General features: G+C 58.0%; 1 protein-coding gene across 4 annotated transcripts in view; it reads right to left on the bottom strand.

The window, feature by feature from the left end:
- Positions 1-14,812, bottom strand: part of PODN (podocan) — a 37,822-nt gene that overhangs the window by 21,495 nt on the left and 1,515 nt on the right. For 3 of the 4 annotated variants that reach the window (XM_040627287.1, XM_040627289.1, XM_040627288.1), the window contains exons 2-9: positions 9,658-9,974; positions 8,340-8,433; positions 7,003-7,067; positions 5,401-5,510; positions 4,092-4,248; positions 3,672-3,787; positions 2,466-3,123; positions 134-220 (exon numbers count right to left, since the gene is read on the bottom strand). In XM_040627287.1, coding sequence (XP_040483221.1) covers positions 134-220; positions 2,466-3,123; positions 3,672-3,787; positions 4,092-4,248; positions 5,401-5,510; positions 7,003-7,067; positions 8,340-8,433; positions 9,658-9,969 — 1,599 coding nt within the window. In that variant the 5' untranslated portion in view covers positions 9,970-9,974. The remainder of the gene's footprint in view (positions 1-133; positions 221-2,465; positions 3,124-3,671; positions 3,788-4,091; positions 4,249-5,400; positions 5,511-7,002; positions 7,068-8,339; positions 8,434-9,657; positions 9,975-14,812) is intronic. The other variant, XM_040627290.1, reaches the window with a different exon arrangement.

Genomic DNA, 14,812 nt, shown 5'->3' on the forward strand with positions numbered 1-14,812 from the left:
AGGGTTCAAGGTCCACAGTGACCCTGGCATGGCAGCCAGTCCTAGGCTGGTCAGTCTCGGGGTCACCACATGCCTAGAGTGCAGGAAGCAGGTGGCCAGGGAAATGGGGTGGTTTTCGCAGGGAGGAGCAAACCTGCAGTGGGCAGGAGACCTGGACGTGCATGGGCCCAGGTCCCTGCCTTCCCCTCAGGCCATCAGCACACGCTCCTGCGACACACACCTGGGCAGGCACAGGGGCATTCCGTCACCTTTACTCTCCCTTCCTCACCCTGACAGGCTGGGGTTCGGGGTCAGGAAACTGGGGACCATGAATCGAGATTCAGGATTCAACCAGAAAACAAGTATTACACACCTTGGGGAGCCTCCCTGTCACCTTCCCCACCCAGCAGGGCTGCCTGCTCCCCACTGTGTTCCCTCCACACAGCTCTGGCACCTCCTCATTCATTCTAAACATCTTCAGTGCCCACAGGTGCTGGGGATATGGAATCCGATGAGATGCTGCCTCTGCCATTGGAGGTTAGGGTTTGCGGGGGGCGGGGGGTGGACACAAAATCTGACAACAGCTGGTGGAATGGGGCTGTGTGGAGGGAACCCAAGGGAGTGGCATGACCCAGCCTTGGGTCAGGGGAGTACCGGTGGGGGGGGGGCAGGTGCTTGTAGGAAGAACCCCCCCACCAGACACCTCATCCCTGACTGACTTCACCCAGGCCACACCTGCCCATCATCAAGGGCTTCCTGAAGGAGGTGACACCTGGCTTAAGTCCTAGGTATATTACAAGCTCTAGGAGGGTAGTGACCCTCCATCTGTCTTACTCCCTGGCAGGAGTTCTAAAGCAACTGTGTCTGCACATGGTGGAAGCCTGGGACAGGCTGTGGACTGAGTGAGCAGGCGTTACCAGGGAGCTGTGCTTCAGCGGTGGGGCCAGGATGAGTGACACCCAGGTGCCTGGGAAACTAAGGAGCTCCGCTGGGAGCAGAGGCAGGCCAGCCCTGAGAACTGGCAAGGATTCTGCTCTGGGTTCTAAGAGCAATGGGGAGCCATGGAACGGTTCTGAGCAGGAGTGGAAGGTGAGTGCATGTTTTTCAAGATACCCACCAATTGCACATGGGATGTAGGAGTGGAGAGCTCCTATGGAGCTGGGGTCCAGGTGAGAAATGGGGGTGTCTTGGCTTGGAGTATGGGCAGTAGGGATGGGAAAAAGTGAGTTGAGAGCTACAATGGTAGAATTGGCAGAGTTCAGTAACAGTGGGTGTTGGGGGGCAGGTGGTGTGAAAGGGGGTGTCAGGGGCTGCATCCAAGTCTCCCGTGGGCACCCCTTCAGAGACTTAGAAAATGCAGAGGAGGAGCAGGTGTGGAGGACAGGACGATGGGATCTGGGCTCCTGACGACAACCCACGAGGGCCTGGGCCAGGCAGACCCCAGCTAGCTGCTCCTGCCGGGCCAGCTGCCTGCCTACCCCCTGTCCCACCCTGATCCTGCCCCCACTCTGGGTGTTCTCCCCTGCACTCCCCTCAGATATCCTCTTCCTGATGGCTCCCCCAAAATACAGGTACTGTAAGCCTACCACATGGAGGTCCCCAGGGCCAGCAGTGAACACAAGAGACTAAAGTGCCTGCGCCTCATTCTAGCGGAAGAGCAAGCTGCAAACAAGCAGTCAGATGACCTGAGGCCTAGAAGGGATGACAATGAGGAATGAAAACAAAGCAGGGGAGGGGGATAGCTGGTGAAGGAAGACCTCCCAAGTAGGTGACATTTGAGCAGAGCTCTGAGAGAGAGGGAGGAGCAAGTTGGGGGCGGGGCATCTGGGGAAGGGAGGGTCCCTGTAGAGCAGCAGAGTGGGGGCACTTCCTGACCTTGCACCACCTAGGCCCTGCCTCCCAGATTCCTCTCCTCAATTTCCCTCTCGGCCCTCACTGAGTGGAAGCTTTCACTTACAGCCAGATACCCCGCCTGACTCTGACTGTGGCCACAGCAGCCACACCCACTCAGCAGCCCCAGCATGCCTCAGGTAGCCTCCCCAGCCCTCCGCACCCTGCACCCTGCACCCTGCACCCCGCACCCTGGAGGTCAGCCTGCCTCCCAGGCCTTGCCGCCCTCCCCTCCCCCAAGCCCAGCCTTTCCCAGCCACCTGCTCCTGAGCCTTCAGATGGGTGAGCTTGACTCTCCAATGCCCCCTGAACTGACTTTACACACCACCCCCCTCCTGGTGGACCCGGGGCCCCTACCTGCAGCCATGACCTCCCCTTGTCCCCACAGCCCTCTTCAAGCCTGTCCCTGCGGGTGCTGCGTTCAGCCTGGCCATACCAGCCGCTCACTGCTGCACCTGGCATGCCAGCCATACCTACTGTTTCCTTGGTCTAGCTGCCCCCCACCCACAGCCAAGCCCTCCTCCCCACCCCTCAGCTGAGCCACAGCAGCAGCACTGCACGGGGGCATGACCCAGCCCCTTTCCCCTCCCCCTTACCTGCAGATGGGCAAGGTCGGCCCAGGCCCGGGGGCCCAGGGCCCGGCTGCGCAGCCGGTTCCCAGTGAGGTAGAGCTCACGCAGCTGGGCCATGCCGGCCAGCGCCCCGCGCGCCAGGGCGGCCAGCTCGTTGCGCTTGACCTTCAGCACATGCACGTTGCGCGGCAGCCCGGGGGGCAAGGTGTGCAGCCGGTTCCCGGACAGGTCCAGCGAGCGCAGCAGGCGCAGCTTGCGGAAGGCATCGCGGTGCACCTGCGGGCTGGTGATGCGGTTGTAGCTGAGGTTGAGCTCCTCCAGGAAGTAGGTGGTGGCGAAGTCGTCGCGGCCGATGCCGGTGATCTGGTTGTGCAGGATCATGAGCGTGCGCACGCGGCGGGGCAGGCCGCTGGGCACGCGCTCCAGCGCGTTGTTGTACAGGTGCACCGTGTGCAGCCGCTTCAGGCCCTGGAAGGCCCGAGGGTGGATGCCACGTGCGTGCAGCTGGTTGCTGTGCAGCAGCAGGTACTCGAGGCTGCGGATGGGCGTGAGCACGTCGGCGTCCACGCTCCGGATGGCGTTCTTCTCCAGGTGCAGCAGCACCAGGCTGCGCGGCAGCCCCGCCGGGACCCGCGACAGGTTGTTGCTGGACAGATCCAGGTACTCCAGGCTGGAGAGCTTCCTGCGGCGGGAGGGAACGAGGACGGTTGGCAGAGGCCCACGTGGTGCTTGTTGCCACCATTACTCCCGAGGGAGACGGCAAGGGCACTGCGTCTAATTCATCCCAGCTCCGCCACTGGCTGACCCACGAGGGGACCCCAGTCCTCTCCAGCCTCTCCTTGGGTTGATTCAACGCTCTACTGGTGTAGGAAGAATCTAGCGTGCTTTCTGACACAAAGGAGCTTCTTTGAAGACCAATTGTTTAAGGCCTTTTGTAGCCACCCTGGTCCTAAAAAGTGAAAATTCATCAAGTACACTCCAGTTTCAACTTTGTACCAAGAAGCGGGCTTCTGATGATGCCTCACTGGAATTTTGGCTGGCCTTATTTATACATATCGCTCGTTCTTGGGGCAGAAACGTCAGCAGAGGCACAAGCCCCGAAGTTCCTTCTCCAGGAAGCTGGCCAGGGACAGGTGGGCGAGGGGTGCATGTGAGAGGCCCTGGCTGCGTGGGCCCAGCGAGCAGCTTCCCGGGAACCGCGCTCCCATGGAGGGCCCAGGCGGGGCTCACCAGAAGGTTTCGTTGTCCAGGCCCTCATCAGTCAGGTAGTTGTTCTGCAGGTAAAGCTCACGCAGGTTGCTCAGCTCACTGAAGGCACCTGGTGGGATCTTCTCCAGCTTGTTGTTCTGAGGGGTGGGATGGCCGGGAGGGGAGCATGAGGGACAGCCAGGGGTGAGGGCAGGGCCTTGGAACGAGATGTGGAGAGGGGGCTAGGGAGCCGTGGGAGGAGGCCCGGGCCTGGAGCACTCTGCATGTGCTGTGGGCTGCCGGGTACCTGGGCTTCTGCCTCGTTCTCCACAGTGGACACTGTGCCCTCTGGCCTGTGCCCAAGGCCCCACAGCCTCACCACTGGGCCTAAGTGGACATGGGCTCTTCCCCCACTGCAGGTCCCTGCTCTTTTGCTGCCCCTCCCCACGCTCTCCCTCCCACCTTGAGGTGCAGCTTATAGAGGGCAGGCGGCAGGTGCTTGGGTACATGGCGCAGGAAGTTGCTGGACAGAATGAGGATCTCGACGTTGCTGGAGCCATTGAACATGTTGTCCGGCAGCCCGGCATCCGCCAGCTTGTTGTTGTGCAGGTACACCGACCTGGGGGATGAGGCGCGGGTCCTCACCTGCCCGCCCCCACCCCAGCTCACCTGATGAGCCTTCAGACCTTGCTCAGGTTGGGCCTGGGCCCAGGGTACCCTCTTCCCATTTGAAAAACCTCCAACCCCGCCTAATCCAGTCCCCCCTACACAGCCAAGGAGACTAAGGACCCCCCGGAGGCTACCCCACACGTCAGTGGCAGAAACAGAATTCCACCCCCCCACCCGCCCCATCTGTGCTCCTCCATATCCTTTAAGGTTCTCAGTCCCTCCCTGACTGTGGCAGCCCCGGATCCCTGCCTGGCAGCCCCACGCAGCTGGCTCTGAGTTCTGTGGGACTTCCTGCCGATGGGGACTATCCCTGCCACCTCGTTGTCTCAAGTGTTCAGTACGGGGCCTGGCTCAGAGGAGGTGACCTCTCATTCATTCAGCAAATATATAGTGAGTGTCCCTATGTGCCAGGACTGTTCTGGACTCTGAAGATATAAGCAGTGGACACAACCAACAAGACCCTGCCGTCATGCAGCTAGCATACTAGAGGGAGCAAAGACCAGAAATAAGAGAAATAGAAGATATTGACACATAGACGACATTCTAAATACAAAAGATATAACTTATTCTACTGTGTGACCTCTCTTGGGCCTCAGCCTTTTCATCGGTGGGATGGGACCACGTACCCTGGCTCCTTCAGGGGGATGGAGAGAATCGAGTGAGGTGACAGATTCAGCGACAGAAGCAGCACCGGGGGTTGTCAGTACCCCCCAGCACCACCCTGCCCTGCACACACACCTCTGCTAGGAGGCCTCACTCCTCCCAAAGCAGCTCTCAGTGAGGGCCAGCTCTGCCTGTTGGAAGATGCTTCCTTCCCCCACGGGCTGGGAAAAACCCCCACCCAGCTCCCCAGATTCTGCAGACATCACTCTCTGTCCTTGCCTCCTGGCCGAACTCCTCTCAGCCTTCAGATCCTGCAGCCCCCAGGCACCCCCACCACAGCGCTGAGCCAGGGGCATCCTGCCTGCACTGCCCGGCCATGCCCCTCTTCCAGGGCCTGTTGGGGGGGGGGGGTTCTCCACCTTGCTCAGGGCAGGGAGTGTCTGCCTCAGCCCCTCCCTCTTTCCCAGCCAGAGCCCAAGGCCCCTGTCTGACTTCTCACCTCAAGTTTGGCTTCTGGCCGAAGGTGAGCCCGTAGATCTTGGTGAGATAATTGGCAGCGAAGTCCACACTGATCAGGGTGTTTGGCAGAAATCGGGGTGCCAAGGTCAGCTGGAAAGGGAAGAGTTGGGGCAGAAAGACCAATGGAGGGCAGAGGCGGACTCTGGGTCCTGCTGCCATCTGGGCCCCTCCAATTTGTCACTTCCTTGCAACCAGAGCCATCTTTCTCAACCGGAAACCCATCCCACTCCCCTGATAACACAAAAACAGAACCTCCATGGTTCTCCATAGCCCTGAACATTCAAAGCCCTCTAGGCCTGTGCCCTGCCCTGCCCATCCTGCTGGTCTCTCTCCTCATCGCTCCCCAGCACAGCCCCTCCACGCAGCCACCATGAGTACCCACACTTCCCCCAGACATACCCCACCCCGCCCAGTGTCGAGCCTTCATTCATTCAAAGGTAGGCCCTTAGTGTGCAACACTGCAGGCCTGGCTCCAGGTGCTGAACATGTCCTAGGGAACAAAACAGAGAGATGCCCCCACCCCCACCCCCCAAAGCTTGCGTCTTAGTGGAGAAGACAGGGAACAAGGAACAAAAGTATCTGAGAGTGGTAACAAGTTAAAACAGACCGAAGACAGAACGGGGTTGGGTGCTCAGGAAACAGGGACAGTTAAGGCATGAAGGCACCACTAATGCCATCTGAGGGGAGAGCACCCGTGGGGGCAGGGGCAGTGAGTGCAGGTCCTGCTGGGGGGCTGCCAGGTTTGGGGGCTGGTGTAGAGAGAGGGAGTGAGTGGGAACAGGAGTTGTGAGGTCCACACACAGGCCCTCTGACCACAAGCCACAGGGAGAAGTATGGCTTTCATTCTGGGTGGAAAGTGAAGCCTCGGGAGTGTCTGAGCTGGGGAAGGGGGGGTGGAAGGGTAGAAGCAGGCGTGATTTTTAAAGGTCCCTCTGGCTGCTCTGGGGAGGAGCAGCGAATGAAGAAGCAGGGCCGTCCAGGTGCAGGCTGGTGGCCCAGGGCCAGAGGGGAGCCGAGGGCTTGCAGTGGGACTGGACATGGGTGAGCAAAGCACCCTGGATTTGTGACTCAGACTCAGAGTTGAGTCTCGAGTGGGAGGAGTAGAGAGGGCTGGGGACAGCCACTGGACATGGCCATGATGCAGATGGGTGCTAAAGCCCGGGGAAGGGATGGGTCACCTCGAGAGAGCTCAGAGAGAAGGGGCCCAGACAGAGCCCTGGGACACACCAACTATTTTGAAGTTGAGTGCCTCTGTTCCCCTTCCCATGCTGTCTCTTTAGCAGTGCCTCCCCTAGAGCTCCTGCCTGAAATCCTGTTATCCTTCATGGCCCTGCTCAAATGCTACCTCCTCCAGGAAGTGCTCCAAGTACCCCCTTGCTAGTGGGGACAAGCTGGCACCGCCTACACTTCTGTAAGGCCTGGGCCTCTGTTTTCATTAGCTGGCCACTCTGATGCCCTGCATTCAAGTGTGGGGTCCTGCCAGGGCCACGTCTGAGCAGCAATGGGGACCTAGCTGCCACCCTAGAGAAGGGCCTGGTGAAAGTCCCCTGAGCTCAGCCCCAAACACCAGGGGGCCCTTTACCTTGTTATTGGCCAAGTACAGGTAATTGAGGTTGGTCAGATGCTCAAATGCCTCCTCCGGGAGCCCTTCAAAGGACAGGCGTCTGTCAGAGCCCTGGACTAAGGAGATGCTACAGGGGAGCGCGCAATGCGCGCCCCACTTGCCGGGACTGGGGAGGGCGCCCCTCTTGAGACGGGTCAGATTCTGATCACTTCCCAACCAGTCCCAGCAGGCCTACCCAGCCCGCCTTTCTTTCCCCTTGCTCACAGGGGCGCCAGCCCAGAGGAGCAGGTGGAGAGAGCTCAGAAATGACCGATCCTTCCCCTGCTCGGGGCCACCCCCGTGGGAATGGGTCTTCATCAGGTCGAGGGCGGAGGACCCAGCCCCACCCTTCCCCACCAGGAAGGAGTGCTCCCCTCAGGTGCGGCCCGAGGGGGTCAGAGACCCTCCTGATATCCCAGCTGGCAGATGTGGTGTCAGGACCCGGCTGTCGCTGGGAGCGCAGCCAAACTGGCCCTTCTCCAGTCCTTAGGCCGGCCTCTGACACTCAGTTCCGGGCTCCCAGCCCCTCAGATGCTGGGACTCACCCAAGTATCTAAGGAGAGGGAACAGTTACATAAACTGTGCGCGGCCCTCTGGGGAATACCCTGCTGCCGCGGGGTAAAATGACGGCCACCGAGAGAGCTTGGAACAAAGCAGCTACAGTAGTTCTATCTATCCTATAAGCTCAGCTATGAATTAAAAAAAAAAAAAGACTAGATTAGACTGTGGTGATGGTTGTACAACTGTATAATCTTCCCAAAACACATCCAATTGTACTTTTACATTGTGTTAATCTTACAGTATATAAGTTATACCTCAATAAAGCTGTTTTTTTAAAAGGGGGAAAGAAATGTACCAAAACATCAATACTGATGAACACCACGTGGCAGAATTATGAGTGGGTTTCTTTTCTTTTCCATTACATTCTCTACATTTCCAAATTTTCTGTTATAATCATAGATTATTTTCATACCAGAAAAAAAAAAAAAAACCTTTTACAATGGGAGGATTTTACCGCTCTTTGATTCTAAAGGCCTTCTGTGAATCTACGAGTCTCTGCCAAAGACCCTGGGAATCGAAGCTTCTCTGACACCTGTCCCCTGACCCGACTCCCAGCTCTCAGGCACACCTGGGGCGGGGGTGGGGGGGGCAAGGGGGGCTCTCAGGCAACCACAGGGAGCCCCTTGCCCATGGGGCCCTGCTGCCAGCCCAGCCCTGTTGTTTTCCATATCCCAGAGTCTGTGGGGTAGAGCTCTTGCCATGGGCACCCATCCCCCACCTGGTGCCCCCGGCCTGGGCTCTGGGGGGTCGCTCACCTCGGGAAGTCAGGCGGTTGTTCTGGAGGTTCAGAGTTTCCAGCCGATGCAACCTGGAGAGCTCCCGGGGGTAGATCTTCTCCAGCTGGTTGTTCTGGGAGTGGGGGACAAAGGCAGTAAGGAGGGCGCACTAGAGGCCCAGGGTTCCTGCCTCAGTAGAGGCTCACCCCCACCCCCAGTCCCAGGAGCCAGTCCCTCTGTTGGGTACCTCCCTTGGGTACAGACCTGGGGTGGGGCCAGGCCTGGGTCTGAGCATGGGAGGCCCAGCACTGACCACAACAGACATGCAGGTGCCACCTTCTAGGAGCCCATACATGGGCATCTATAGACAGTTCAAACTTGGAGTGCATCTCCCCTGCAGACCTGCTCCCTTCATGTTCCTACTTGGTGACAGGCATCCCCAGCCCATTCTCCCCACCCCAAGCCAGAAACTACTTTTGGTTCCCTTTCTTGAGGGGGAAAAACCTCCTCCAGAAGCCTTCCCGAGTGGGACTGGGGGCTGGATTAGGAGCTGCTCTGGGCCCCACTGCACAAGTCCTCTGCCTCCATCTGTTATCTTTACCTGTTTAGATCTCTGCCTCCCCCACAGACTGTCCGAGTCCTCCCTGCATGCCCAGCACCTGACGTGGCACCAGAGGTACCCAGGAGACATTTTATGAATAAACGAGTGACTGAACCAACAATGAGTGTTGCCTTAACGTCCCTTTCCCTTACAGGCTACCCTAGCCCTGGGCTCCCTCCACCATTAACCTGGACCCATCAGCTTGGGTGACCATGGGCAGGTCCCTTTCCTTCACTGGGCTTGACCTCTGGGAATGTGTACAACAGCCCCTCCCACTGCCCCAGGGCTCCTGGGCCACACAGAACTGGTCATGGGTGCACGAGCACTCCCGGAGTCCCGTCTGGAACACTGTGTCCCACTTCTCAAAATCTAGCCTGTACTCCAGCCTGAGAGAGTCTTCTAGCCTCTGAGCCCCCAAAGTGCTCTCTCAGGGTCTACTTTCTCTTATTTTCCTGGCCTACAATGGTGTCTGGGGCATCCTGTCCATTCAGAGGGTCAGCTGCCAGACGGATCTGTGTCCGTTTCTCACAGGGTCTGACTCTGCTTCGGGGTCTCAGCCCGCACTCCTCCAAGCAAAGCAATGCCGTTGTAATAGCACGGTACTCTGTGACCAGGCGTCAGAGCGGGGAGTGCCCTAGCACCCTGTGTCTGGGGTCAGGGAGCCGGGGGCTGGGGACCGCGGGCAGGGGGCTTGGGGCCAGGAGCTGCAAGGCAAGGGGGCAGCCCCCGTGACGGTCGTTGCGATGCCCGCGTCACCTGCAGGGACAGGTGGTTGGTGTGCTCAGGCAGGTCCCCCGGGAACTCGTGCAGGTCGATGCCACCGCAGTCCACAACGCCTTCCTGGGAGCAGGCACAGTCTCGGGGGCAGTTGATGGTGACCGGGCCAGGCCCCGGCTCCTCGGTGTTCAGCACCAACACCGGCCCCTCTTCCACAAATTCATTCTCGTCAGGGCTCAGGCTATGGGTGCCACTTCGGCCGAACCCAGGAGACCTCACGGCGCCCGCCGGCCCCAGCTGCAGCTGCGGCGGCAGCAGCAAGAGGAGCAGCAGCGCCCTGCTCCGGGCCATCGTACCTGCGGGAGAGCTCACGTCAGGCTCCGCCGTCCGTACAGCAGCCACGGGGCGAGGGCCCACAGAAATCACAAGGGGGCCCCCCTGGGCACAAGACAGAGCCTACTCGGGGGTCCTGGGCTCGGATCTGATCTGCTGTCTGCTACCCTCCCTTCTCCACCCCCCTCCCCATCATCAGGGCTACCCCCGGTGGCAGGTCAGCAACCCTTACCAGGCCTGGCCCCAAGGAATCTGTACCCCCACTTCATAGGCGGGGAAGCTGAGGCCCGGGATGAACCGTGGCTTGGCTGGGACTTTACAGACCACCTTCTGCCCTGGCACAGGCGGGACGGGAGGCTCTGTACCTCCTCCAGAGCCACAGGGCCATGGTGGGCCAGCACCAGTAGGGTGCATCCCAGCTCTTCAGCTTGCCATTCCAGGATGATCTCAACTTGACCCCATCTCTCTTCCAATACCCCTACCCCAGGTATACAGGTCTACCTAGTAGATCCTCTCTCCAGGCCTTTGCACATGCTGTTCCTTCTGCCTGGAATGCCCTCCCCTTCTCTTGTGCAGTCAGCAACTTCTCTAAGAATCTCCTGGCAAGACCCTGAGCTGCCCCCAGGGCTCTCCCCTACTGTGTTCCCTAGGGTGGGCATGAGTTGGGTTGGGCTGTGAATACGTGAAGGTGTCTTTCTCCCATAGAGGGCAGTGAGCCACTCTCAGGGTCTGGGTGGAGGCCCAGCGCCAGGCCCGAGGCCCGGCACAGAGCAGGCCTCAGTTGAATGGAGCTGCTGCCATTCCCCAGGACCTCCCAAGTCCTTCTTCCTGATGTTTACACCCTCAGCCGGCCTCATCAGAGCCTGCTGTGCTCACATGACTGCTGCTGCCTGCAAGAGACCCCTACCCAGCACGGTCCCCTAGGGCAGCAGGGGTGGGGGTCTGGGGATGGCCTCAGGCCATGAGGAAGATGCAGGGGTCCCATCTTCTAGGCAGCACAGGGGCCTAGCTCGGCTCTGGGCTGGTCCCTGGTGCTCTCTTTACAGAAACTCACTTAGCAAACATCTCTGGGGAACGCTGAGTTGTAAGAGGCTCAGGTACACGGACTCTAGAGTCCCACGGACCCAGTTTGAGTCCCCCTCCAGCACTTAGCAGCTCTGACCTCCCTGAGCCTATTTCCCCATCTTACAATGCAGACGATACATCCCAAACCACAGCGTCTGCGAGGAGCAGAGGAGCCGGCGCGTTAACAGGTGGGAAGCACCTGGCACCTCCTCGGTGATGAGGGGTGGCCGTCACTGCTCACTGCTACAGCAGTCACAAACGCAGGTCCATGGCAAGCGCTTGGCCTGGTGGGGGGGGGGGGCATGCCTCCGTCTGAGGCCCTCGCCCTGCCACTAGGCTGGGGACCACAGTCCACACAGCAGTTAGGAAGGTCTGAAATGCTAGGCCTGGGGAAACCGGGAGCGTGCCGCCGCCGATGTCTGGTTAGGAAGGTGGGCGCTGCAGGCTGACACCTGGGGCCGCAGTCAGCTCTGGCTCTCAGTTTTGTCACCCACTAAACCTCGGCTTCCTCACCTGTCCATGGAGGTTACCACAGCTGCCCTCATGGCAAGACGCTGAGAGTCGGGGAGAGGCACACACTGTACACCGTAAGTGCTCAATAAACATTAGCTCTTCCCACCACTAACATCGGTAGGCACTGCGCACTCCAGAACCCCCTGCTTCCTCCCCTCTCTTGTCCAAATCCTGCTTGTGTTTGCAGTCCAGCCCCAGCCCACCTCCAGCTTTGCAGACTCCGGCCTTCTATGAATTCTGGCTGCCCTGTGGCCATTGTGGCGTTCCAGACACTGCTTTGTCTCGCTTGCTGGCTCAGCCAGCTCTCCAAGGTGAGGTCCCATCTGTCCTCAGCCCTGTGCTGGCAAATGAGGTGGCAAATTTCCCTGCCCTCAGTCTGGAGGGGGCAGCAGAGCCCAGTACAATAGCTCCTGCCCCACCCTCCACCCCAGACTGGGTGAGCCCTCTGAGGCCCCAGAGAGAAAGGTGTGAGGACAGAGGAGAGGGGCAGCATCCAGGCTGGTTAGACACCACACAGGTCTAGGAGGCCCAAGCAGAGTCCGGCCCAGTCACTGGCCTAGCAGAAAACCAGGGAGCCTGGCGCACACACACAGCTCCTGGGCCCCAGGGATCAGCTGGCCGCAGTAACTTGCTGCAGCCCGGCCCTATGCCCACCCTCCCACACCCCTGCTGCCCCATCCCCTCACCAAATGGGCCATCAACCCTCAACCTGTCTATAGACCATCACCCCATGCACATTATAACCCTCCCCCCGCCACCCCCAACTAGCTCAGCAGGCTGCAGCCCCTGGAACCATCCGCATTAGACTGGAGGCCCCGTCCCTGTCTGTGTGACCCCAGACCAGGGCCCTGGAAGGGGGAGTGTGGGCACAGGCCCAAACCCCAAATCAATCAGGGCAGGAGGCCAGGGAGAAGGATCCTTCCCACATACCCTGTGCACTCACTGGACCAGCTGGTTTTCCTCCCTCCCCTTTAATTTGTGTCTGTAAAGATCTATACACTATCTGTAAAAATACTTAATTTATATTAACATTACGAACCATATGAAAAATGTTATCATCATCACTTTATAGATGAGGGAGCCGAAGCCCGAGGGGGATTGGCCAATGTGACACAGCTGGGAAGTGGTGAAGCTGAGTCCAGCCTAGGGCCCTTCCTTGGGCCAAGCACAGCTGGGCACTAAGGACCCAGACAGACGACTCGAGTTTGGCTCCTGCCCTTAAGAAGCTCACACCTGCCCTGTCCAATATGGTGGCCACATGTGGCTACTGAGCACTTGAAATGTGGCTAGTCTAAATTGAGAGGTGCTGTAAGTGTAAAATGTAGTGTACATGGATTCCAAAGATTAGTACAAAAAAAGGATGTAAAATAGCTCATTATTAATATTAATGATCTCATAAAATATTTATTTTTATATTGATTATATATTTTGAATAATTGAGTTAAATAAATTACTAAAATTAATTTTACCTGTTTCATTTTATGTTTTTAATGTGGCTTCACATCACCTCTGTGGCTCGCATTTATGGCTCACGTTCTATTTCTATTGGGCAGGGCTGGCATAGACGCTAGGTGTACACTGAGTAGTATAAGCCCAGTGTCATCAGAGGTGTGATGGAAGGATGCTAGAGTCCACAGGGGGCCAGAGGAGAGCTAACCACGCCCGGGGTCAAGAAGGCTTCTCTGAAGAAGCGATGTTTATCTAGCCATGAAGGATGAATATCGGGCAAAAGGGAAAAGGTGACATAAGCAGGAGGTCAACAGGTACAAAGGCCCAGGTGCAAGAGAGCCCATCTGTGACCTCTACAAGGCTCGCTAGAGTGTCTGTTGGGTGTTGGGCACTGGGAGTGATGCAGGTGGGCAGTCAGACCACGAAGGGACTTGGAAGCCAGGTTAGGGACAGTGATCCTTATCTTAAGATCTTAGGAAAGATGAGGAACCACTGCAGAGCAGGAGTGTGGCACAGGTGGCTTTACGGACGCACCAGGGGGGAGCTCTCTGAGGCCGTGCAATGGTACAGGTGAGGGGTAGTAAGCCTGGTCTGGGCAGAGAGAGGTGCTGGGATGGAGAGGAGGAGCCAGATTCACAGGAGAGGGAGGAAGAACAGACCCAGCTTGGAAGGTCCCATCTCCTCCTCCGGACCTTGGGATCCTGGGCAATCTCAGCTCCACCACCTGGTTTTCTGAGTGACCTTGGGCACATCAAGGCCCATCTGAGTCTGAATTTGTTGTTACTGTTGTTGTTCTAAGAGCACTGAGTGACATTAGCCCCTAAAGCCCCTTCTGTGTGCACAGCCACATTGGGAGCTGTGTGTGGAAGAACAGAGCGCAGGCCCCTGGTCTCTATACATCCTGAGTGAGGAGGCCCCCCGTGAGGAACAATTCACACGCGGGGACAGCAAATGGCCAGTGAGCTCTCTCTCTCTCAGGGGAACGCTTTAGCCACGGAAGGACATGGGTTCCACTCCTGACTGCTGTGTGAGTCTGGACAAGTCATTTCACTGCCTGAGCCTCTGTTTACTAGTCTGGGCAGTCCTAATGACGATGAAATGAAATGAAATGACATGTCCATCTGATGTTGGCATCAAGCAAGCGCGACACACACGGGGGTTACTCTTACTGGGGAAGTCCCTGGGACCTGCTGCCTCTCACCCCACCTACCACCCATGGGGAACCAAACCTCAAGGCCCAGAAGGGCTTAAGTGGGGGATTAAGGCAAGAACAGAAGGAAAGGGCAGGGAGACCAAAATCAGGACACAGATCCTTCGCCCCTAGCAGCACCTTCCTTCTCCACTCGAATACAGTAAAAATTCACTAATCACCCACTTTGTGCTGGGCCCCAGACAGCTGCATCTTACCATCTCTAACAGAAATCCCCAAACTAAAAGGTAGTCTTCCTACTCTGCAGATAGGAAACTCAAGCACAAAGGCGTCCATTGCTGCCCACCCCCAGCAAACTGCTATCCAAATGCCCCTGCTCTGGACAGCTGCTGCTCCGCCCTGACTAGACTAGGAAGTTCTTCAGCGCTCCCACAGCACTCCTGGCCCACTGCACCCAGCAAGACTCAGCCAAGCCCTTCCTGACTCCCCAGGCATGGAGTAGGTGCTCAGGAAATGTTTGCTGAATGAAGAAATGAATTTGTGAAAGGCAGAGTTGGGAAAGATTTTCAACATTATCTGGTCTGACCCCCTCAGTTTACAGATTAGTATGTTGAAGTTAAGGCCAGAATTAGAATTTGTGTCTTCTGACTCCTGCCCAGAGCCTTCAACTGCTCTAGAAGGCTG

Source organism: Ursus maritimus, unplaced genomic scaffold (assembly GCF_017311325.1).
Source record: "Ursus maritimus isolate PB19 unplaced genomic scaffold, ASM1731132v1 scaffold_12, whole genome shotgun sequence".
Lineage (NCBI taxonomy): Eukaryota > Metazoa > Chordata > Mammalia > Carnivora > Ursidae > Ursus > Ursus maritimus.